The sequence below is a fragment of the Melozone crissalis genome, unplaced genomic scaffold, assembly GCF_028551555.1.
Source record: "Melozone crissalis strain CALT ecotype California unplaced genomic scaffold, PUWL_Pcris_2 ptg000016l_1, whole genome shotgun sequence".
In the NCBI taxonomy this organism is placed as follows: domain Eukaryota; kingdom Metazoa; phylum Chordata; class Aves; order Passeriformes; family Passerellidae; genus Melozone; species Melozone crissalis.
The window spans coordinates 36,159,843-36,184,737 of NW_026535794.1; the positions used below are offsets into that span (position 1 = coordinate 36,159,843).

Below are 24,895 nucleotides of genomic sequence, written 5' to 3' on the forward strand. Positions count from 1 at the left end.
ACTGAATGGCTGCCTGACTATACCTATTAAAAACCTGATCATGACTACAAGTGCAAATAGCTAAAGAAGCTGTATCAGTCCTGCTTAAAAGGAAAATGTTTTAAATCTCTACCCCAGAAAGTGCTTGCAAGAGAACACTGCTAATGTTACTTTGTACAGAGGCTTGTGGGGGCTTAGTGAGGTAGTGCTACATTAAAACATCGCCAGTACAACCGGAATTTGTGACTCTGGGAGAGGGGCAATACCACACAGCCCTTAACTAGTGTCCACTGGAGCCATCAAGACTCATCCTGCAACTGGGATTGTGGTAGATTCCCATTTCCCTCTGGAAGAGGGATATTTGTGAACTCTTTCCAGTGTTTAAAATAGAGTGTCCAAGGGTATTAAAAAAATCATAACATATCTAGATGCCTTTAAGCTGAAATGCCTCAAAAAGATGTATTAATAACACACTGAGATTTATGAGATTGGTCAACAATGCCTGCAAAAAATAAAGATGAAAATATGCAAGACGATGATTAAGAGTAAGGTCAGAGCATCCACCATCACAAGCTCTTCATGAGGTGCCACATAAAAGGACCTGTCTAAAACATTCCCTCCATCAAACAGTGTTTGCAGAGGAAAAACCAGAAGGAGCTCACTCATTTAGAGGAGGGAAGCAGATCAGGAAAGACTGGCACAGCAGAGCTTGTCTGTGCCCTGAGGAACATCTTGTGTTGTAGAGAGGATTTCTATTTTGAATTCATTGCCTCAGGTGGGTGATTAGCAGGAAGAACCTTCTTCTTGCATCAGGATGTGCAACAAATGTCAGAAATCAGAGGGAGATTTTGGCAATGAGGAAGGACATCAATACCACGCAGAGCTCATTTGGCTGCTGTAGAAGCCAAATTGTTTTAGGGACATGCCATCACTCCTGCCACAGCCCCCTGTCCCTGCAGGCTCTGAGCAGCGAGACAGGGCTGGCTTTGGACCTGTCTGACTTGTCAGGATTAAGCATCATCTGCAGCAGATGATGGTGTATTTCCCAACCCAGTGGTGCAGAAAGGAAACAAGCAGGTAAGCACATTCAAAAGGGTAAAGTTACCAGAAAATAAATTTAAGTCAATTAGGCCTAAAAAACTTTTTTTTTCTTTTTTTTTAAATCTGGCAATTAAAAAAAAAAACAGAAAAACCAACCTATTTAAAGAGTTCTACAGAGTTGTTACCAAAAGATGACCTCTCATTTTTCCCATGGGCTGGTACCCAACACCCCAGTGTGCCTGCTGGGCTGTCTGGAGACAGGAGGTGTGTACATGATGCAGAGGTGTTCCCTCCTCTGAGCTCCTCAGGCCCTTTAAGAAGCTCCCTCCAACTCCATGATGCTTCACTGGAGTCAGACACTACACCTCATCTCCAGGTCCTTATTCCCAATAATTGGCGGAGTTTGAAGATGACAGACAAGAGGAAGGAGTCACTCCAAAATAAACAGGTTAATCCACATGGGCTTCAAACTCCTCACTTGCAAATACAGATAATTGAAGGTTTTTTTAAGACCACATGAAATTATTTCTCCCTCCCCCTCCTGAATCATCAGCTGTAACTCTATCCCACAACTGGAATTTGTGTGCCAGCAGAGTCACAGTTATGCAGACCTTTAATTGGTGTAATATTAAATGCTTTCTAAAGCAAAAATGCTTCTAAACAAACAACATACTGGGGGATGGGTGCAGAGGAAAAGAGTAATCTTGTATTCGTTTTACATTTAATACAGTAATTATTTTATCTACTATTATTAGAGACAATAGAAATGAAATTTCAAGCACACCATTCCCTCAAATAAAAGTGCAATGCTCTTTTCTAACTAGCAAATACTGAATTTGAACACCAGTAGAAGTAGAAAAAACCGTGCCAGAGCTCTCCTGAAAAAGAAGTGTTCAAACAATGCATCTCAAACTGGGAGACATTTCGTTCACTGAAAGGGTGGAAAATTTTAATTAACTTGCTTCCCACTCTCCTGTGGATGATAAGTAATCTCTGATCACACCTTGAGTGTCAAGAAGCCAGAGCATATTGAGCTAGGATTTTCCCTTGACTTGCATCACATGAAAAGAATTCTTTTTATTTGTAGTTGTATTGTTTGTTTCCAGCATTTTTTCCTTTCACAGTTGCTTCTGCTCATTAGGAGGGGAAAAAAAAAAGATGAAAAAATGATAAGAATAATATCTAGGGCAAGCCACACAAACAACTGCATTAACAATTTTTCTTTTCTTTTCCCCCCCTACTGTGGCAATTTTAACCACAGCAAGATAATAAACAAGACAACTACTAAGCTCTTGTGAGACAGAAGTTCTTCAGAAATCATTCTTTCCTGGGCTATTCCTGGGCTAAGTGAACGTGATTTAGTTACAAGGCAGCTATGGATTGTCACTATTTAACATTTTTTTCCAGCATGGATTAAAGAGTGGTAGATTGAAAATCCCATTAAATAAATCTTAATAAAACCTTTATCAGCAAATCCTAACAGACTGCGTACCAAAATTTACTGACAGATGGCAAAGAGGATGGGAAGTAAAAAAAAACAAGTTGCATTGAAAGTGTAACCTACTGTTTGTTGCAGAAAATGGGCACTGCATTCAAACCCAGCTCCTTACAAAAACCAGAGGGATGCCATGAGGGCAGCACCACACACCCCCAGCCAAGGCTGGCTACCAGTCCCCAGCTCTGCCAAAGCCAAAGCTTTTCTGTCCCTGGGCACTGAAGGGAGGAAAGGGAAGTGGCAAAAGCAGGACTTGCACCTTAGTGGAAAAGAAAGAAAATGCAGTAAGAGAAATTGAATACCTGGACTGTGCAAGAATGACCCAGTGAAAGTGTGCTGCAAACGTTTTATGTTTGCAGTAACACAGCTGACATGGGGACTAAATTCAAGCTCTAAATTTGTGAATTATTTGCCTTTTTCCTTTTCAGACTTCTTCCAAGAGATAATTTCTGCTGACAGTGTAATAGTATTGAACCATTAAAAACATTTATTGGAAGCAAAAGGGAAGTTTCACAAATGCTTCAGCAATAAAAAGTTGGACTTTGTTCCTCTAGTATTGAGCTGCTCCTGAATCTCCATGTGTAACACACCACAGCATGTTGCTGGCAGACACTTGCTACAAATCCATTAGCTGTGGAGCAGGGGGCTGTGGGATGGCTCCTGCATCCTTGGAAACCACCAGGAGCTTTGGGAAGCAGGTGGGTCACTGACCAACAAAGAGCAGCTGCCAAATGGGGACCTCAATGGAAAGGTAATAGAAAAAAAAGGAGTAATAAATAAATCCACAGGCAGGCTTTTCCCTCAATATTCTGGGCATATGTAATTTAGAGTTATTTACTATTAGCAATATATATGTCAATTCCTGCAATGTGGAATATTTTGGAGAATATAGTAAGGCTGTAAGACTATATGAGGCAGCATTGTGTTAAGAGAGTGTTTCTGCAATTCAGATAATCCAATCACAGTTTCAGTACACACACAGGCTGCTGAGTACCATTCACAGCTGGCTCCACATCTAGGGTAACATTAAAACAACAATCAAAAAACCTTTCTGTGCCCACAATGCCTGCTTCTCTCAGTGGATGTCAATCCTATTTTCTAGCTTGTATATATACTAACAGAAATATCAGAGTACTCCTGATACTGCCTACACCTGTAACACAGAAGTACATTTGCAAAGCAGCACAATTTTGCATTTATAGAAGTAGCAAAAACTGGACAACATGAATGTGTTGACACAGAGGGTTCTCCATACAGGAAACATCCTATGAGATGTACTGAACTCACCACCTCACAGACGATGTACAAATGATGAAACTCCATGTAACTGTCCCGGAAATACAAGAAATAAATGTGATCTAGCAATTCCATCAGTACAGTTCCTTCAATAATTCTGGCATTTTTATTTTCACAATTCCTGCAACACTTGAAGCGTACCCTAAGGTGAACATTGATTTTACTGCTTGCCCATCAATTCTCTGGGGGGAAAATACAACACAGAAAACCACCACCTGAGAACTTACACACTCCAGCGTGCCCTACACACGCAGCTTAATCATCCCCAGGCAGCCTCCCCAACACAATCCCCTTCGGTTATAATTTATTCCCAAACAACATGTGGCTTTTACCAGAAGGCTTTGTGCAGCACTCCCCAGTTATGCAAGTAACGATCTATTTCCATGCAAGCACTGCAGCTGAAGCCTGGACCCTCCACTGCCAGGGGCTGCCACAGCAGGAAGGCGGGCGCCGCGCTGCCCCTCGCCCACGGGCGGCTCCGTGTGTGGCCCCTGGGGTCCTGCACCCACTGCCACACCCCTCAACGTGCTCACACAGAGGCACCACCAGGGCACTGCTGCCTGGCTGGAGACAGCTGCTGAGCAAAAGGAACATGTGCCCTGCATGGTTTTATAGCAAGTATAAAAGAGGACTGAAATACTTTTTCTCAGCTTGTTCTTAAGTGGGAAGTTTAGATCTGGGATGCTCGCTTTTCTCTTGAAGGTTTATGGGTGAGCAGAGAACTAATTCTTAGAAAACCATGACAGCTGGGAAGGATTTTTTAATCCATACTGTGCTGAATTTTCAGTTTCTTTACTTCAAGTGCCCTTACTCACATGGAAGAAGCATTCACCTTGTTAGATGTTCAATGCTACCAGAGCCACAAGAAATTATCAGGGACATTCCAAGTTTATATTGTTAAATTCTGTTACTACATTAATCATCAAAACCAATGAAAATATTACCCTATGGATCTTAATCATGTGGACTTTAATCAATTTTAAACCTATGTCTACTGAGTTCAGCAGAAAAATATGTATGTATATATGTGCCTTTCATACGTTATATGAAGGAAAGAAACAAGAATTAATAAAAACAAATTATTGGAAGATAAAAGGCTCCTAAAGGTTTTTGTTCAGCTCTTCTTAAAAAGCAACAAGAATTCAGCAACAGACACTGCTGAAATCTTCTGCCCAGGCAGCACATCTGTCCTTTGAGTGCTAAAGAGGGTCACACACATGACTCCCCTGGGCTTTTCATGCCCGTTGCCATCAGGTCCTTGGCTGACCTGGTCATGCATTTCTCTCGTGGCCAGAGACAGCAGAACATGGCTTAACTGACACATGACCTAAATCAGATTTACAGACAAATCAAATCCTTATTTCCAGAGAATTTGTTTCAAGGCTTACATTAAAGCAACTTGCAACCTAGGCTCAGCAGAGATAATTTTTTTAAATCTTTTGTTATGTCGCACTTTAAAAGGTTTACCATGTCTATGGTGGAGACTGACCCCATTCAAGTCTGCCAGGGAAATGGCAACACCACAGCATATGGCAACACCACAATGTATTTGAGATTTTAATTCATGTCAGTACACCAAAGGTATGGCGTAGCAGCAAACACAAAATGATGAATCAGCAGCTCAAGATTTTCAATGAGAAAATGGGTGTAAATTAAGGACAATATTTTCAAAATGAACACAGCTTCAGAGGCAGAACAATGCAGCAATCTAAAATAAATGTTTTAGCATTCTATTTTAAAGACATATTAGCTATTTTGTCTTGGGTAATGGGGAAGGGAAGGTGACAGATTTAGAGATGGGGAGATGGAAATCATGCAGGCTCTGATTAATCAGAACTGTCTACCCACATTTGCCTACACAAGCAGAATTAAAACCATCAAACAAGTTTTAGGGCCAGATCTCAGAGACTGCAGTGGAAATAATACGTCCTGACATTTTTAGAGTTAAAGTGATAAGGATGAGTGCAGTATTTTGTCATAACAAGTCCTGTGGTCATTTGCAGAGGACACCACAGCTCTATTTTTGAGAAGAAAGAGTTAAATTACTCGGAGCTATTACATCCTGTCTGCTGCTTGGCGGGACCACATACTGTGACAGCTGCGAGCTTTACATCCTCTACAAACTGACATTTTACACACACACTGAGTGCATCACACTGTTCAGCTTGTTTTCTCTATTAGCCTTAGCAATTAAAAAGGCAGCACTTTCCCTGCTAAGAGGTGTGCCAACCCCTCTCTTTTGTGGTAATGGTTAAACAGCAACCCTTTACCTTTTCATTTAGAGAGATTTTTTTTCCAAAGGGCATCGATACATTCTACATGTCTCCCTTTCTAAAAAAGCTTTCTTCTGTTGTGGCTGGGATTCTTTTGTTTGTTTCTTCTTCTTCTTAATTAGTACAGCACAATAAATTTACATTCAGTTCAGACCACATCTGAATAACTCCAAAGCTCACCCAGATAACCAAATCCAATACAAATTTTTAAGGTCCATTATATTCATTTATGCCATGCTACCCATCAGGGTTTCTACCACTGCCTTGGCAGAAATGGAAATAACAAATGGAAAATGTTAATGTAGATGAGAGCTGAATGCACATCAAAACCCCCCCCCCCCCAATCTTCTACATAATGAGTCATTCCACTGTTCCATAACTATGTCTGTAACAACTATACTTTGTAAAACTCATAACAGAAAGAAGCCTTTACTGGCTCTTGGACATCTTCTGTCACCGCTAAACTCTGTCTCCTTCCCCATTTTACAGTCCCTTCCTCTGCCACTGCATTATTCCATGTTGATGGTAAATAAAGGTGAATTCCAACAAGGTTTGGAATGAACACTTGGTCTTCTGAGTACAACACTGTGCATGTGCCTACAGATCCCCCAGCTTCCAGTCCTTTCATTGATTCCATGACTTTACCTACCTACACCTATTATGTCTCAGAAAGCATGAGGCAAGATATATCCTGCCAGTTAGTAAAAATGCAGGAGGAGAAAATCAAAGTGGCCAGCTCTGCTCTTTCTCCAAATAGGTAAGACCTTTGCAAGACTTCCCTAATGCCTCAATATTCTTCCTTCAGAAAGGTTCTTCTTCCCCATTCTCTTCCTCTTTCAGGTGGTGGGGAACATTTTCATAATGCCCACAGAACAGCCGCACTTGATTTCAGAAGAGCAAAACTGCCAGGGAAAACCCAGTATCCAAATTTTTAATTACAGCAGAGAATAATCTGATCACACTGACAAGCTCTGTATATGCTATCAGTCAGTTTCTGAAATTGCACATCCCAAATATTATGTGTGGAACAGGAGATTCTCGGCATTAGCCCTCACAAAGACATGGTGTGCAGCAGTTCAGCATCTCCTGACACACCAGATGGCATTGGGAGGTTCAATCCTTAATCTGTTGACCAGCTGTGCTCTCCAGCATGGAATTGCTAGAACTGAAAGCAAATGATACTCCACCCAGGGCCTCTAACACTTCCAAGGGTGCTGCTAGAAAATACTCTTCTGCTGAGTCCTGGTGTTCTGGTCAGCACTCTGCCAACACAAGATCCCCATTATCCTTGTCATGTAGCTTGACAGAAGCTGTCCTGTGCCCACACACTATGCCCAACTTTGTTATGATATCCTATTGAGATGGAGAACCTTGGATTGGCTGTTTGAGAGCCAAACTGGCTCTGGCCAGGAATCCATTTATAACTTAGAAAGCTATTTCCAACATGGCTCTAGGTGATGGTTGAGGAAAAGTAATATGTATTAAGTCAAGCATGCCCCAAATATTTTGTGTACTTAGCATGTCTGATTTTGTTTCTACCAAAAGAAATCCAGTTTGTGCACTGTGGGACCATTCTGTGAGGTGAAGTGAGGCATATGAAGGATGGATCAGTGGGTTCACTTCAAAAAGGCACTCCTGAACTGAATTAAAATGCTTGTATGAACACAAGATCCTCTAAACTTCCTGGACTCACAACCTTATCCAGAAAGGAGTTCCACAGATCTGCTGCATAAATAATTATCTGAAATCTCTCTCTTTTGTTTGCTTTGCACCTGGCTCTGACTAGCAGCTCTGGCTAGCACCATTTGGCACTTAGTTCTTATACTGGAAGAGATGGCAAACAATCCCTATTCACCTCTTTCCCATGTTTTAGGACCTCTCTACCCATTCCATTCCCTGCAACTCTTCTCTTTTCCAGGCTGAAAGGACACACATGTAAAGTCTTCCTAATAAGGAATCTGTATCACTGACCATGCCCACTCTCTTCTCTGGACAATTACTGAGCTAACACAGCCTTCTGAAATAAGGTGCTGTCAAACACAGCTTACACAGTAGTATGAAGTAGTATATACTTGCTGTTTCAACCTCTATTCATTTCCTAACAGTTTTAAACACATGGTTAACATTAATGCTTCTTAACATTTGCCTTCTTGATCAGCCCTGACCTAATGCACTCATGAAACCATCTGTCATTACCCCAAAACCTCGTTCCTGAGTGGCAGCAATGCAATTTGACCCTAAAAATGAACAAGAATTTACAGTCAAGTCTGTCATAAATGGAATAGCATTTAATGCAATAAAGGAATCATTTTTCAGACGCTCATCAGCAACAAGAAAAGCTGCTATTAACACAGCTTGTCAACTCTGCAACTCTGCAAGTTGTTTGTAGTCGTTACTATTTGGCCATTTCTTGCTGCACTAGAAAACCATCATCTACTAACAAAGCTCTTAATCTTAGTCTCCTGGAATTTTACACACTTACTCTAACATCTGTCCCATTTTCCCTTAATCTGTTCTTCTCGTATGTGTGTGCCAAAATAAGGGATTATCTGTCTAAGGATTTTACACCCTTTACAATACATTCCAAGTGAAGTGATAGGTATTGCCTTTACAGATACACAGCATCTATTTCTAGCAAACAACAGACAGAACCAAAAAAAACCTCCTAAAAGTTATGCAGCTACTTCTTCCCTCAACCTCCCATCTTCTTTTTGTTTCAAGTCACAAAGAATTTAAGCCCAGCTTTTCAAACACAGAAGTATTGTGTGTATAAAATTTGCTGTGGAAGACTGGAACTGACCAAGCTGGCCTAAGCAGTGCTTCTACTGATCTGTGTGGGCACCTGGATCTGCAGAACGCCAAGTTATGGTTTGTCTAGAGGGGCCTACCCAGAATATGCAGTTTTTTCAGCATATGAAGGAGGAAAAAGAGAGGCAAGGCAGTTCTTCACACTTTCCTGCTGCAGCTAAGCCTGCCTACCTAAAGGGGTGCCTTCTTTAGAACTGCGATACTACAATGGCTTGTGTGATCATGTTGCCCTGACAACCAATGGAGATCCTCTGTGCAGTTAATCCAGCAGACATCTGTAATTTGGAGACAGATAGCCCCGAGTTTCATTGCTCACTGTCACTCACATTTCCTACCCTCCAAAAAAAGCACGAGGTTGAGATCAGAAGTGTGTTGTACAAACCCAGTGTGGTGAACTGGCATCACTGTTAACATTGCATCCCTTCACTTTGGCTGCCTGGCTGGTACTGCTGCAGCACAGGTCAGTACGTGAGAGTCTGTCTCACAGTCTTGGAGTGTTTTGATTTACAAAAAAAAGTCAAAGAAAAACTGTACACATACCTTCAAGACAGTCCACTGCTCTACCACAATTGCATCATAGCCCCGCGTGGTTTTACTGTCTTCCACAGCAAAATCTTCGAAGAGAAACACTCCATCCATTGTCCCATGTAAAGAATCTGTGAAAACACAGGGCTGCCTGTAAGCTTTACAAAAGACACTCCATGTGTAGTGAGGCATCTGAATTTATTAACAACATATTCTTCCAAGGATGTTACTATAAAGTTCATAGACATTCTCTGATAACCTATCTCTATTAAATGAATGAGACTTGTATCTCTAACAGTTTTAAGAGCAATCCCGCTCCCTAACAGCACACATTGCTGTCCAGTCTGTTATTCCTTTGCCACCAGAAACCATAGCTCTCCCATTCTGAGCAGGCAAAAGTGATTCAGTCCTCAGTTCAGCAGTACTGCTCACCTACTTGAAGCTGTAAACACACTAAAGACCATTTATTATGTCAACGTGTTATTTTCAAGGGGTTTTGAATGTATACTGATTTATTTCTATGATAGTTATGATATTAATACTTGTGACTATATTAATTCATTCACACAAGACAGAACCCTGCATATGGATCAGCCACTGCAGATACAGTGATCTACATGGACTAAGGATGATCTGGCATATCTGAACAGTGTGAAAGAAAAGATACATTCATAACTATTTAATCAATTTATGAAGGCATTTTGACCATCTGGTTTAGTGCCTCTCTGTTCTCATTTGCATTCCCTACACGTTCAGCCTTTTTTCAGACAACACATCCTCTTAAAGTTACTTGAGCAGCACTTTCTCCTTTAACACAGCCACACACTCCATAACCAGCAATCACTCCCATACACCAGAACTCAGGTTTTGTCAGCTGCATGACAGAACAGAAACAGAACAACTGAAAAAAAAATCCAACCTTATCTTTCTTTGTTAAAATAAGCTGATTGATGGAACAACAGAATTATGTTTAGGGAAACTGCAAATAAGCAGGACTGTGATCTTTACAAACAGAGAAAACTCTTCTCACATTGTCAAAAAGCGTCTTTTTCAGCCTTTCTAATATGAACAATATATCTACCCTGTATGACTGATTATAAAGACCTTGCTTATCCCCTCCCCAAATGTTGTATTTTGCATGATACTTTCCTTACATTTCCAGCAACACTATATTCCTTGAACTGGTATAATACATGTTTTGAAATGCAGTCACACATGCCAAACTGACAGATTCTTGAACTGACAGGGGAGTTTCCTGGATAAGCCTGCTTAGGTGTTTCATCAGGGTCATCCTGCTTTCCTGCTGGATGTTATGAGGTCAAGAAATGCCAGCAGGAAGGAATTGCTGCCTCCAAGAGAAAACATATATCAAACTCAAAAACAATTTTCACTAAGGAAGCAGTGAGGAGGATTAAGAAGCTTCTTAACTCTTGCAGACACAATCTCAGTCAACATCTTACAATGTCATTATATGATCTAAATTCAATTTATTATCTGAAAATAACAAATTTGTTGCAGGCAAAGCCCAGACTCCTACATCTGGAGGCTTATGTCTACACATACACACTGCAGCAAGACTGCTGCTGCAGGTGTCAATGCACAACCCCTGTTTTTATTTGCACAGTCCCTTATCCTCTTTTGCTACTGCTACAGTCAAGTCATTAAGTTGCAAGTCAGGAGATGCAAATACTTGTCACTAAACTAAACAGTTTGTTGTTTTTTTTTCTTTTTTGGGGTTTTTTTTGTTCACTTGTGAAGGAAAAAAGCTGTATAGCACTTACTAGGGATTATCCTTGAGATTCTGTTGGGAGACTGAAAGAAAAATACTCTGTCTACTTTCACACTGTTTTCACAGGCAGGTTTCGTGCAACTCTATTTAAAATAAAGAGAGCTGAAGACTCCTCAGCACTACAGCAAGCTAGGATTACACATTGCTCCAAGGTGGATGAGCTGGACTACAAAGCAGTAACTCCTGTCATCCAGACAGATTTCTCATCCAAGTGAGAAGAACAGACATTTTTGTTGTGAAATAACAGGCCAGATCACTAAGTAGCTGGGTTACAGGTTTGAAAACACAGGGACAGCAAGCTTGCCACATATCAAAGGGTCCAAGATTTAATTACTGGATTTCATTCAAAAGCAGCACTTTGTTAGACCTGACACTACAAAAGGGGGAACCAACTCAATTCCTGTGAAATATCACATTCCAACACCCAAACCCATATCCAAATCTATTTCAGGATGCTAATGTACAAACAGTCCTTTAATTTTCCAAAGCAGGGATGACAGGAGAGCACCTAAGACTGAAAGCAGATCCCTGCTAGACACAGACATTCAGATCTCGCCAGGGCAGCTTTATACAGCACCAGTGCACTGCATTGTGAATCCCCTTAATGAAATTCAGTGTCACACTGTTGGCACAACTGCAGCTTGAGCTCTCCCCCGCCCCGTGTTTGCCAGCTAATTAATAGGCGATCACAACACAATCAGCAGGCGTGTGTTTACACTCGCTCGTAAATCATCCTTTATGTTTCACTCTGCTGAACATTCCACTCATGCAATTCACAGCTTCCACATATGTGAGTATGATGGCACATATGCAATGTTTTAGAAACCAATAGCTGAGCTCGGGAGACCCTACAGGCAACAGAAACTTCACTTGGCAGTGCTGAGTTTATGGTCCAACTCATGATCCTAAAGGTCCTTTCCAGCCTAAATGATTGTAAGATTTTGCTTCCCTGTTGGAAGTACAATGACTGCTTCAGAAGGCTACATCCATCAATCACACAAGCCATTGATTTTTAATGGGGTTTTTTGCTAGTAAAGAAACCCATGGAAAATGAGAAAAATGGAAGGGGAAAATGATGATGGAAAGACAGCTGCAAATGCAAAGAACAGTGTCTGTTCAACAGAGTGATGCTGGTGAAAAACTCCACAGAAACTGGTTGATGACAATCACTGAGATTTCCCTCCCAACCAGAACCAACCTCCTCTCTCTACAAGTTGTGCCACAGTCTTTTAAACATTCACGTCATGAATGCACACCTGCCAATTCTCACATCTCACATCTTTTACCTTTTACAGGTCATGTACTACACTTCCAGAGAAAAAGGGAGGCACAGGAAAGAATAATTGGATCATTAATTCCTTTGCATGTGAAGCATCTGGGATGCTGAGAATAATGGGGAGGAGAATGCAGCAGAGAGAAAGCTAGCAGGGTCATGTTTTGAAGAAAAGGCACTTACAACCCATGCTATGCTGTCAGGATCAGCAGGCATTTCAGAAAATCTCTTACACAGAGGTGTGGAAGGGCAAAGAAACAGCCAGATACACTGAGTCTGCAGTACCTTTATCACACAGGGCTCTAGATCTAAGAGCAACTTAAGCTGACAATCACATGTTCTAGAGCTGGCCCACTAGATGAGATGCATCTGATCCAACAGTTTCATAGACTCACAGAATAATTCAGCTGGATGGAGACCTCCAGGAGGCCTCCAGTCCAACCACATGCTCAAAGCAGGTTCAATACAACTGCAGACAATACCACTCATGGCTCTATCCAGCTGCATCTTCAAAATCTCCAAGAATGGAGATGGCACAACTTCCTGAGCAGCCTCTTCCAAAGAGTGACTGTTTTCATTATGAGAAAGAGGTTTTTTATATCCAAAAAGGACCTCTCATTTCAATTAACGTACATTTTTTCCAATCCTCCTACCACACAGTCACAATCAAGGGCCTGGATCCACCTTCTTGATTGTCTTCTCATAGGCACTGCCAGGCACTGGTAGGTCCCCCAAAGCTGTCCTTTCTCCAGGCTGAACTAACTCTCTCAGCTGCTGGTTCATCTTCAGCTTGCTGCCTACTAAAATTCCCCTGGAACTTTCAACAGAGCTGCTACCCAGCCAAGCTGCCCCCAGCCTGGAGTAGTGAAAAAGCCTCTCCCTTCCCAGAGGCAGGACATCTGTCCTCATGGAATTTCAAACAGCTCCTGCTGTCAGGTTTTTCCAGCCTACCCAGGTTCCTTGGGACAGCAGTCCAGTTCTGAGGCACATCAGCTGTCTCCTGAGTATGGGATCATGCACAATTTTGACAAAAGCAAGCCTCGTTGCCTCCTGTGCATCACTGATAAATTTGTTAAACACAGCAAGCCCCAGGAGAGATCTCTGTGGTACTCCACTTTTCACCTCAGGTAAACTGTGACCTATTAACCACACCCCTCTGAGTCTAGCCATGTAACCAGATTTTTACCCACCTAGGCTGCATGGTCTGAGCTTGGATAGAAAATACTGTGGGAGCCACTGCCAAACTCCCTTGATGAATTCACCCAAAATGACATCTACTGCTTTCTCTTCACCCACAAATTGTTATTTTATCATAGAGGACAATCAGTTTCAAGTATGTTCTACTCTTTTTTAATCCATGCTGAATGTCCCTAGTCACTGTCCTCTCCTTCTTGTGTCCACGAGTTCCTACAGGACCTACTCAGTGATCCAGCCAGAAACAAATTGAGGCTGATCATCCTGTAGGTCCCTAGTTTGTCCTTTTGGCCTTTGTTTTACAGATAGGTGCAAACTTTGCCTGTGTCTATGAAGACTAAGGCAAAGGAAGCACCAAGTATCTCAGTCTTATCTAGATGTATCTGATCTTTTTTGCATATCTTCATGTAGAATGAGGTGGATCACAACACAAATCCTACTGACTATATCAGTCCAAGACTAGATTTCCATTGATAACATTGGCACTTCAGGGTGACAACTCATACACAGATTCCTGCAGGGCAGACTTTACAGATACATTTATTCAGCTGGATGTTACCTAGCCTGCCTACAAAGATGACTCATCTACAGTTTTACATGGTAAGCAGGTCTTTCCAGGTTTTACTGCTTGCTATATAAAATATTTCCTGATTCTGATGCAGTTGTAGTCTCCTTTGTTAATCTCCTGTTTCAAGATTCAGCTCCTGGAACATAGCCTAAGTTAAAAAGTTTGTTAGAAATTCCAAATATTCATCCATTTGCAATAGTGCAGTAAGAAATGCCAATAAACCAAAACATTTTGACTTTGCTGTTTGTAGTATCACTTCCCAATTTCTACTCTTGAATTTCCCAATCTTTTCACTCTTTCTTAAAGAAAAGGCTACAAAAGTAGAGGTTACAATCAATGTCCTTCCTCTGAAAACATTCCATTACCACTGCATCTTTTATTAAGGTTTCCTACTGTGCACAAAAAGCTATTTTCACTGGGTTGTATAAATATTTGATGTAGCTCGATTGACAAAAATGTATTTTGATGTTCTTGCTTCTGATTTACAGGAGGTATATGGGAAAAGATTACTTACTTTACCATGACAGCTGTCTTGGCAGGCGACAATTTTCCTCCTGTTGTCTTTGAACTACAAATTCTCCTTATCGAGGAAAACTAACCTTTAGGCTGCTGTTGCTCTCAATGAGGAAAACTAGCTCTCTGTGACTTTATGGGGCACGTGACCTGAATGTCTGCCTTTGCTTCCTATTTGCATTCCTCCCCCCTTCTGAATCTTTTCACCTTCAGCACAAACAGAGAAAATAATTCCATATGGATGATAAAAATCCCAGTACTTCTGTGGCTAAGGTGACAATAATCGGTCAAAGGCATCGCAGCTCATCTCTGTCGGAGACAGATGACAGAGACAATCAATCGGACCCTCTTAAAAACCTGACTACTTTCTTGTTCCAAGAAAGTCACATTTGGTTTCATTTGCTTTGTGTTTAAGTGCTGTCAGTGTTTTCTGGCTGGTTTTTTGGCTGCCTTTTTCTAGGTTTGAAAGGCAGAAAATTCACAGACAGAATGGTACAACAAATACAAAAACGCTAGGCACTTAAGGGGCTGCAGTTCAAAACAACTGAAGATGAGCAGGCTTGTGATTTTTCTGTTAAGACATCAAAATATAACCTTGAAGAGGTTTGACTCCTCCTGCCTTCTCACAGCGCTGATTGGAGACTTGCTGTTACAGGAAAGAAGACGACCCACCTGTTACTTCCTTTCCATTTGGTATTAATCTGTAGCTTGCTGCTACAGACTCCATTCTCACTACAAGAGGGCAAGGGTGAATTCCTACAGTCACTCTAGATCACTAGGCAGGATCAGTTTACACCTGGGACTAGAGGCAGAATTATCAATTACATGAGCTGCATGAAAAACACCAGCAGGTAACTGAGGTGCAAATTTAAATAAAAAACTATTATCTGCCGACATGAGAACAGTCAAGGACCAAGCAGGCTACTGTTCCCAACTTACCAGCAAAATCTGAATACATTTAATATATGGTGTAACTCTGCATGGTTTATATATTGTGATCAGCAATTGTGTTATATTTCTGTTTATAATTATCTGGTACAATAAGCAAAAAGAAACAATTGTTACCCGTGAACTTTAAAACTCCTTTAAAGACTAATTATTAAACTGTTAGCAGAAGGAAGAAACAGATTTATGACTACTGACAATCTGGAAATCTTCACTTCATTGGGTATTCCAAGGACAAGGGGGAAAAGAAGAAGATAATAACCCTGCTTTTAAGTCTAATAAGCAAAATAATGAATTCATACTTTAAGCCAAAAAGAAAATCAGCCCCTAGAACAAAGAAATGTGATATAGGCAATTAAAGAAAGTATTCTGATACTACCTTAATTTGGAAGAGGATTAATCAGTGAATAAGAGTAGATATGAAGAGCTGGACAGGCTGCCACAGAAGTCTAGAAAAAAGTGAGGAGCTGAGAAGCCCTCAGACCCCTGCTTCTCCTCTTGTGCCTACCCTGTGTTGTTTGGTACTGACTGGCATATGAGCGACAAAGCTGTTCCATTTCTCTGCAGCATAGAAAAAACTTAGGATTTAAATGATAAAACATTTAACTGCAATTAATAGCTACTTAGAGATACTCTTAGTAAATGTTCTTATAACAGCATAATACACTTTCAGAAACCTTGGTTCAGCTTTTTGATTTCAAAACTTGTTCCTCCTGTAAACCTGAAATGCTAATAAAAATGTTTATTAATTGTTCTTCTTCAATCACTATGCTAACTTAATCCTGAATCTGTCCACTTTTACATAATTTGTTGTTCTGACTGCATTGAAACTTTATTGCCAGTACTCAAGCCTACTTTATCTATGTCCACAGGCAGTTATCCAGCACTCCTCACTCTGGTATCCAAGTACATGAACCTCCCACAGGGCTCTGCTATGTAAATGAACTCTAAAAGTTTAAATAACAAAAAAATGCTGTGTTTAAAACATTTTAGAGTGAACTGACAAGGAGATTTTATTAAAAAAACCCACTGAGTCTGATACTGAGGCTGATAGAGCCAATTAGCTTTGCCTCTGTGCAATTTATATACATAAAGTAAATGACCATTTGTTTTTAAGCTAGTTAACTAGCAATTACAAGGCTTTCCAGGAAGCTGTGTGAAAGCATTCCACCAGCTGAACTTTAGACCTTCCCTTTTTCTGCTACTTGTTTGTAAAATGAAAAATTAGGATTGCCTGTTAATTTCCTGATTGACTTTTACCAGAACTGAGTCATATTCCTGTTTTTTATCCTGGGTTCTGGAATTCAGACCAACAGTAAGAAGATGCTCTGGAAGCAGCTCCCCTATAATTTTGATGTACAAATCAACTAATCTTAGTAGGAATGTGCAATCTCTGGGTTACCACAGTCCTTTTGAAAAATGCAAAACAAACCAAAATTAGGCGAATGATTCAGCCATAAGCACTTTAACCATGAAGTACACCAGTCACATAATTTTCCAATAAAATAAATCCAGCTGCAACATCAACATTTTTATGTCCAAGTACTTCCCTTGAATTGCTCTCATGGCTTCTTGGTTATGTCTCTTGGATGTATGCACCCAAGTTTTTCTCTGCACAACAGGCTTGCCTTCAAAGCCATGATGGCCATGAGTGTAACAGTACTAAGCTGGACCCCCTGCCACTCTTCCACAAGATGCAAAAATCTAGGATTTTTAATCTTCTTAAATTAAAACAGACCTTCATCCATCACTCACAGGTAAGATGAAACAAACACAGAAGACAATTTTGTAAAACAGTGTGCCATCCAGGCAGAAAGGGTCTCTGTGAGAACAGGAATTAACTGATTTCTTGTTGGCCAGATAACACTCAAGTTGTTGTACCGGCCTGCAATCAGAGCCAGATGCAGTGTCTGGCTGGACAGCAAAGTCACCCTTCTATTTAGGTCATCTGTTTTGCAATCTTATTAGTTTAATTCTTTCTACTTGGTACTGTTTATTAACTCTGTATATTTCTGCAATTACAAAATCATGTCTAGTATGTTTATAAAAATACAATACATAATCTGTTTTCCTTATTCAAATGCCAAAATATTTTCTGTCCATTACTTTCATTCCATTTCACAAAGAGGTTGATCTAATACAAATCTACCCCAAGTCTATATTAAAGCAGCTCCCAAATAACTTCTCTTCAAAGACAATGACCTCCATTAGAGGAGAAAGGAAAATAATCACAGCATAATGCTTTCTGTAATTTCCATACCATTTACCATTCCAAGGCTGAAGATGGCGTTGACCAGTGAGCCTCCTTTCCTGAAGTGATCTGTCATGTGCTCCAGCCAGTTTGCTTCTAAGCTGTTGACAGTCTGCCCATTTCTGGAGATCCTCATAGGGATAGTCACTGTGTAATACTGGCTGCATTTTTGTGGAGTTTGGGGCTTGTTGAAGAGAGCGAAGATCTCTGCTTCTACCAAAGAGTAAAAAAATGGAATAATGCAACAACCATATCATAAAATTTCACCCAAAACAATGCAGAACCCACTGTTTGCTGTTGCCTAATCACATTGTGCAACAGCAAACAATTCTTTGAGATGTGGTTATCCCCTCAACACACTTCTGCAGTCCAACACAGCAGGACTTTCTCAAGACCCAGTACAGTATTTTGCTTGCTTTTACAGTATTTCTTACTCACAATGGATTCGCTGTTGATAATAAAACATTTAAAGACAGTAATACCTGAATACTGATGCAACATTCCTCCATGGGAATCATTGGTTCAAACATGGAATCTTACTGCAAATTTAGAAGGAACTGCATTCTGTAGATCACGGCCATTAAAGTATTAAATAACTCAGTTTTGATAACACAAAAGCATGGAAAAAGCCAATGGCAGTCTCATCTCAAGAAAATGCAATGAATCATTCATGTAGAGACTCTGGTAGCTGCTTTGTTGATTTACTCTGGATCTGAGCCAAGGTGAGACATTAACACAACAGCAAATGAATTTTAAAAATGGAATTGTGAGGGGTCTTAAAAATTAGCACATCTTCTAGACTCTTTTCCATGTCTCCTCCAGTATATTTTAGGAGCAGTTTTTTACAGGAAAAAAGTAATGGCTGACAGCAAAGCTGAGCTTTCACAGTCCTAAACTGCAATCAACTTTAAAAGCAGATATCCTTCTCTGAAGGGTGTAACCATAATTAAAATAACCAACAAAAATTTTTGGACATTATTTTACTTATTAATGGACATGGAAATAAATGGTAGAATTTTTACTGACTTCCAAATGCCAAACATTCTCCCCAAATATATTAATATGAAAGGTAAAGGCATTACATGAAATCCCTTCATTCAATAAGATCCTCTTGTTTCCAAGCTATTACTATTTCCAAGCTATTATTCCAAGCAAAAATAAAGAAAGTGATGTCAAGAGAAATGTTAAGATTGCTCCCTAACAAACACCACTGAGCAAGAAGCAGTGTGTATATTGAAAAAGATATCAGAAGGGAGACGCTCAAAAACAGGCTGGCAGCACTGGAAGAGAAGAGCTGGAAGCTCATAACCAACATGAAAAGAGACCTAATGATCTCAGACATGAACTACATTTTAAATAGAGTAGAAAGGAATAAACATTAATGTGAATCCTCTTGCTGTTCACCACTTGTTCAGAAAGAATGAAATTATGATAGTCCTTTTTCAGAAAAGCACACACAGAATGCTTCTTTCATCATTTTGATTCTGACCCCCAGAAGAATCTTTTGTTGGAAAAGGAGATCTTTCTGGTGCATACTGAGACACTGATATGAGAAACTGGACATGACCCAGCAATGTGTGCTCACAGCCCTGAAATCCAACCCTACCCTGGGCTGCATCCAGAGCAGAGTGGCCAGCAGGGCCAGGGAGGGGATTCTGCCCCTCTGCTCTGCTCTGCTCTGGTGAGACCCCACCTGGAGCACTCATCCAGCTCTGGGCTCCCAGCACAGGAAGAACACTTGCAATGGGTCCAGAGGAGGCCACAAAGATGATCAGAGGAATGAGGCACCTTTCCTATGAAGAAAGGCTGAGAATATTTGGGCTGTTCAGTCTGGAAAGATCTCAGAGCAACATTCCAGTACCTGAAGGGAGCCTACAAAAGAGCTGAAGAGAGACTTTGTACCAGGCATGTAGTGGTAGGACATGGGGTGATGGCTACAGACTGAAAGAAGGCAGGGTTAAATTAGATATTAGGGAGAAATTCTTCATGGTAAGGGTGGTGAGGCCCTGGAACAGATTGCTCAGGGAAGTTATGACTGCCCCACCCCTGGACAACCTGGTCTAGGGTATTGTCTAACCCAAATCACTACTGACAACAGTTTTCACCAGTGACCCCAGATCCTCAAGCATGGCCAAAGACACTCTTCAGTTTGGTTCTAAGTAACACACCACTTTTGGACATACTATTGGAATATCTGTGCCTTGTTATCAGGCAAATATTATTCAACATTGTGTTGAAAAGCCTTTTAAAAACGGGGGAAGTAAATGAGCACTACAAAACATTCAGGAATCAAGTGAAGCATAAAAGTAACACTTGAATAGTATAAAACCCAAAATAAAGAACATATTTAAGATCCCACAAATAGTAAGAAATTTTTTTTCCTGAAGTTTTTTGTAGGGGAGAAGCAGTTCAAGAGTGGTAACTTCCCATAGAAGAATACGTAGGGAAAAAAAAACAATCACCTGATGCTTTCAATCTTCACACTCCCAAGGAAGGACGGAGAACTGGTGCCAAAAAACTGAAATACATTTTCCATGGGAGGAAAAGGGAGTGTTGTAATAACAAAAATTCATTCAAGAGTAATAAAGAAATCAGCAGTGTTGTACAGGATTTGGAAAAATTCTACTTTAGATGAGCTATCACATAAAACTGCCTTCTCAGACCTTCAGTCTTGGAAAGTATTTGCATAACAGCAATAAAAAAAAAGCATGAAAAATAAAGCTAAAAAGCACTCAAAGAAAGATAACTGAGGAAGCTAAAATACATTTTTGAAATAAACCCTCTTCTCTGGCAAAACAGCAGCAATCTTGGGGTGTTGCAGACAAAAGCTGGGAAGACTGGAGGTGATCAGCTTCACATTATGCAGAAATATTAAGAACATGATTACTTGTAGCAAAAGAATTTCAGTGTTCAGTAAGGAGAGGAATAGCATCAAAAAGATGATTAAACTTGCTAAGTTAACTCTCTCAAAGACAGCATATAAAAAAGAGAGAACTGATCTGGCTAGACTTGCAGATAACTAATTTTTAACTATAAAACTAAGAGAGGTTTTATGTGTAAAATAAAGTGTTGGGACAACCCACCTCTAAGGCTGTAGAAGAGAAGGGATTGCTCAAACAACAGCTAAGCTTTGACCCTATCTGGGTGCCCCCTTGCCGAACAAAAACTGAAGAAATTATGTTGGAAGTTACCAGAGTGTGATGCAAATTGGATCCAAAAGCTAACTACACCAAACTGCAACGGAAACCAGACAATAATCCAAGGAGTACAATGCAAAGTCATTCTGGGTCCTATACAGGCAATTCCCAAAGGGACAGGATTGTTTGACTGAATCTATGAAAAGTCCAGAGAATAGGGATAAATAAAAGTCAAGGACAGACCCAGCTTTAGAAATTCCACCTACATCCCGCTTGCATAGATTTGTAGCCTGTAAAGAAATTAAGGAAAGCAGTAAGAGAAATTAGTGTACACATGGTTTTCTTGGATTTAAACAAACACAGAAAAGTATTTTGAGGCTTAAACTTGAAAAGAAGCAAGAATATTTTTCCTTTTAGTTTTCTAAATTGCTCTGGTCTACATCCTATTTTGAACTACAGTTCTTGCTATGGAAAGTAACCTTTGAGCAACAAGCACCTTAAGGAGTGTATTTTAGATCTCAGCTGAGACTTGTGGTCTTTGATGGCATAAAATGACATTTAAAAAGTGGAAAGCCCACCTGAGGAAAATTTTGTCAAAGAAATGAAAGAAATAAAACTAGTATATGGGTAAAATAAAATAAAATTTAAAAAATATGATGAGCCTCATTACAAAAATTTTATTATGAATTAGAAAGATGAGTCATTAACAAAAATAACTGCTTTTTTCCAGTTATTACAATTCTGACTGGAGCACTGACCCCCACACTGACTGTAGGATACCAGGAGACTTTAGAGGCCAGATCACATGTATTCATGCTGCTCCTGAGGTGGTTTAATTCCAGCTATCTGTTCACCTGCTACAAAGGGACTAACTGTGATAAGTCTTTGTGAATTATTCCTTCTATGGCTGCAAAAGCTTGTCAGGCAGATTAACAGGGCTTTTTATTCAAACACACAAAAAGGAGACAAAGATCAAGAGCTCTCAGGGTATGGCAACAAATACAAAAATGAACCAATTCAGCTGAACAGCAGACAAAAATAAGTCTTCACACTCAGGCATACATATGGGCCACAACAAAGCTGCACCTGCCTATATCATCTCTTCCTTTGCCATCTGACTCCCGCTCAGTTGTTGTGAACTGAGTAACCATGCTGAAATCAGGTTAAGTGGCTCATTTGGGGCATCTTTTCTTCACCATCTCAGTGGAAATGTCCCATCTGTATCCCCACCCCCCAAAGGAGCTGGGAACGTAATTGAGGCAATTTTTACTTGGCTTTTATGTACAAGAGGTCACTGCAGTACTTACTGCCAGTAAGTGGTTTTAAACATCGTGCTGGCGTTTCATTCTCTGCAAGTCCATTCGTCTTGTCTGCTGCTTCTCTCACACTCAGGTTCTCATGCTGAGACTGCTCTTCACTTCCCTTCACAGATTTGGAATTCAGCTCTTCAGTAGCCTGTCCTTCACCTCTGCAGCCCTCTCTGGATGTGGCACACTGGTCAGCACTTTGCTCACTCTGAGTTGGAGTACTGCATCCATCAGTGCTGTCTATTTTCTCGCCATCCGGTGAAGCATGATCCTCGGGGTAATCTGAAACATTTTTATTATCTCTTGATTGCACAGAGTTGTTACTGGCAGGTGTCAGGGAGGCGCTGACAAGGCAGTTCTTTTGGGAATGGTACTGAGGTATAATTCCAACAAATTTCAAGCCTTGACTTGCAGCATCTTGAATCTACAAGTTGAAGAAGATTAGATTTTTAACTGTCAAGCTGTCTTAGCTAAATAGAAACACAGAAAATAACACCCTTTAAGGCAACCAGCATGTCATTTTGCTACTTTTGTCCACTACCACTAGAAATTGTCATGTTGCATTTATATAAAAAGGTACATTCTAAAGAAGCAGGATGAAAAGTTGCCCAAACCATCTGATACAATGTGAAGGGAGGGGGGAAGAAAAAAGAGAAAATACCCACATATTTCTTCACAAGAGACAAATCTAATTTATAATAAAATACTAGAAGTGGTATTTCTTACAAAAATATTTTTGTATTGACCATAAGAAATCAGAGAAATTATTACATCTTCTGCTGTATTAGGTGTGTGATTATGACATTTATGCAAGGAAAAGCTTATTAATTCTATAACAACAGTTGTTGTTTGTCCTATTTTGGATTGAGACACAAATGGCAAACTTTCACATAACAAGCGCATAAAAGCAAAGCTATTTTAATACAGCACTTTGGGGAAGATACAGAACTCAGAATAGAAAAAGGCACTGTGACGAGCTAAGAAAAAAAAAGGAAACTAAAAGGCTCTATCATTAATCCTTTAAACTTCAAGTAAAGAAGGAAAATTAAGGAATCAGATCACAAAAGATCCCAAGAAAAAAAAGCATTGGGCTAGTAGTAAGGACAATCAGCTAAAGGCAGCATTAGCTAACAAAGGTTTGAGATGAAGCAGAAATAGAAAACTCTTTCAGGCAGATTCTGCACTATGGAGTCATCAGCCTCACACTCCTCAAACCCAGGAGAAGTGTGAGTGCGAGACAGATTTCTGTGAAAACATATGAGTGTCTACTGCTTCATTTATCAAAATCATTCACCAAAATGAAAAGGCTTCCATTTAATGTATACTCTTCACATAATGTAAAGTCAAATACACATAAATCTTTCAGAAATAAATGCCTTGAGAATGGAGAAATAATTTCACTTTGTCTGCATAACACAATTCCAAAGAGTAAAAGTGTCTAAATTCTTTGCCTATGCTCAAGTTAGCATGAACTGAAGAAAAACAGTTCAGTGGGACTTTTTTCAGTAGCAAGTGAAAAGGAAGAAATTTGTATCTTTTTCAAATTTAAGAGGAAGCTCAGTTCTGCATCTTTTTTTTTTTTTAATGAATCATTTACTTCCTGGTAACATGTTGCTGCTCCGAACACACAAACCTGCAGACGATGCCTAATCAACAAGAACTTCCTTTTTCAAACCACTATTGCATTTTCCATGTTAAATTAACTCATCATTTCATGATCACAGGAATTTAAACAGAGGCCTCCAGGAAACAAGGCAATGGTCTTCACAGGTGTTTAGCCTGGGAAACATGGGATGCTGACTTAAGTAAAGTTCATTTTTAAACAGGACAATAAAAATACCATTAGCAGTGTCCGACCAAAAGGGTATCTCTCAACAAAGAAAGTTAGCCTTTACTTTGCTTAGGAAGGTTTAACTGAGTATCAGTGACAGATGTATTTATAATGTGCTCAATGGTCCACACTCTCCATTGTAACTTGATTAATACTTTTTTATATAGTTAGTGATAGAGTTACACATTCATTTCATCTCTTATCACTCATGTACAGACACAACACTACATTTGTTTAGTAGGTTGCAGGGCAGCTAATTATAAAAATCTAACTAGTATGCAACTGTTAGAGAGTTTGAGGACACTACATATGTGATAATATTACTGCTCCTGGTCAAAAGTCTGCTTGTCAATCTACATCAGACTCCCACGCTGTGATAGGGAGGAGAAAGAACAGCTTTCACAGATACTGTAGCAATGTTTTTACAGCTTACTCAAAAAAATTTTGATTATTCTAAGGAGTACCTGAAGCTGAGGTGCTTCTTTTGAGGCTCTTGTTCTCAAAATAGAAACATGAGGAACTGAAAACCCAATTGCAGTCTTACCTGTACTGGCCAAACAGCTTAGCAGGGAAGTTGGAAAAAAGACTTTGTATCTTCAAGGCCCTTTCCCAACAAAGTTAATACTGTAATTAATTACTGTTTATACTGTAATACTGTAAAATACAGAAC

The 24,895-nt window shown here is 40.0% G+C and overlaps 1 protein-coding gene across 3 annotated transcripts in view; it reads right to left on the reverse strand.

Moving 5' to 3' along the window:
* The window catches only part of RFTN1 (raftlin, lipid raft linker 1), a 96,428-nt gene that overhangs the window by 8,906 nt on the left and 62,627 nt on the right, over positions 1 to 24,895 (reverse strand). For all 3 annotated transcript variants that reach the window (XM_054274219.1, XM_054274217.1, XM_054274218.1), the window contains exons 5-7: positions 22,395 to 22,818; positions 17,960 to 18,163; positions 9,433 to 9,548 (exon numbers count right to left, since the gene is read on the reverse strand). In XM_054274219.1, coding sequence (XP_054130194.1) covers positions 9,433 to 9,548; positions 17,960 to 18,163; positions 22,395 to 22,818 — 744 coding nt within the window. The remainder of the gene's footprint in view (positions 1 to 9,432; positions 9,549 to 17,959; positions 18,164 to 22,394; positions 22,819 to 24,895) is intronic.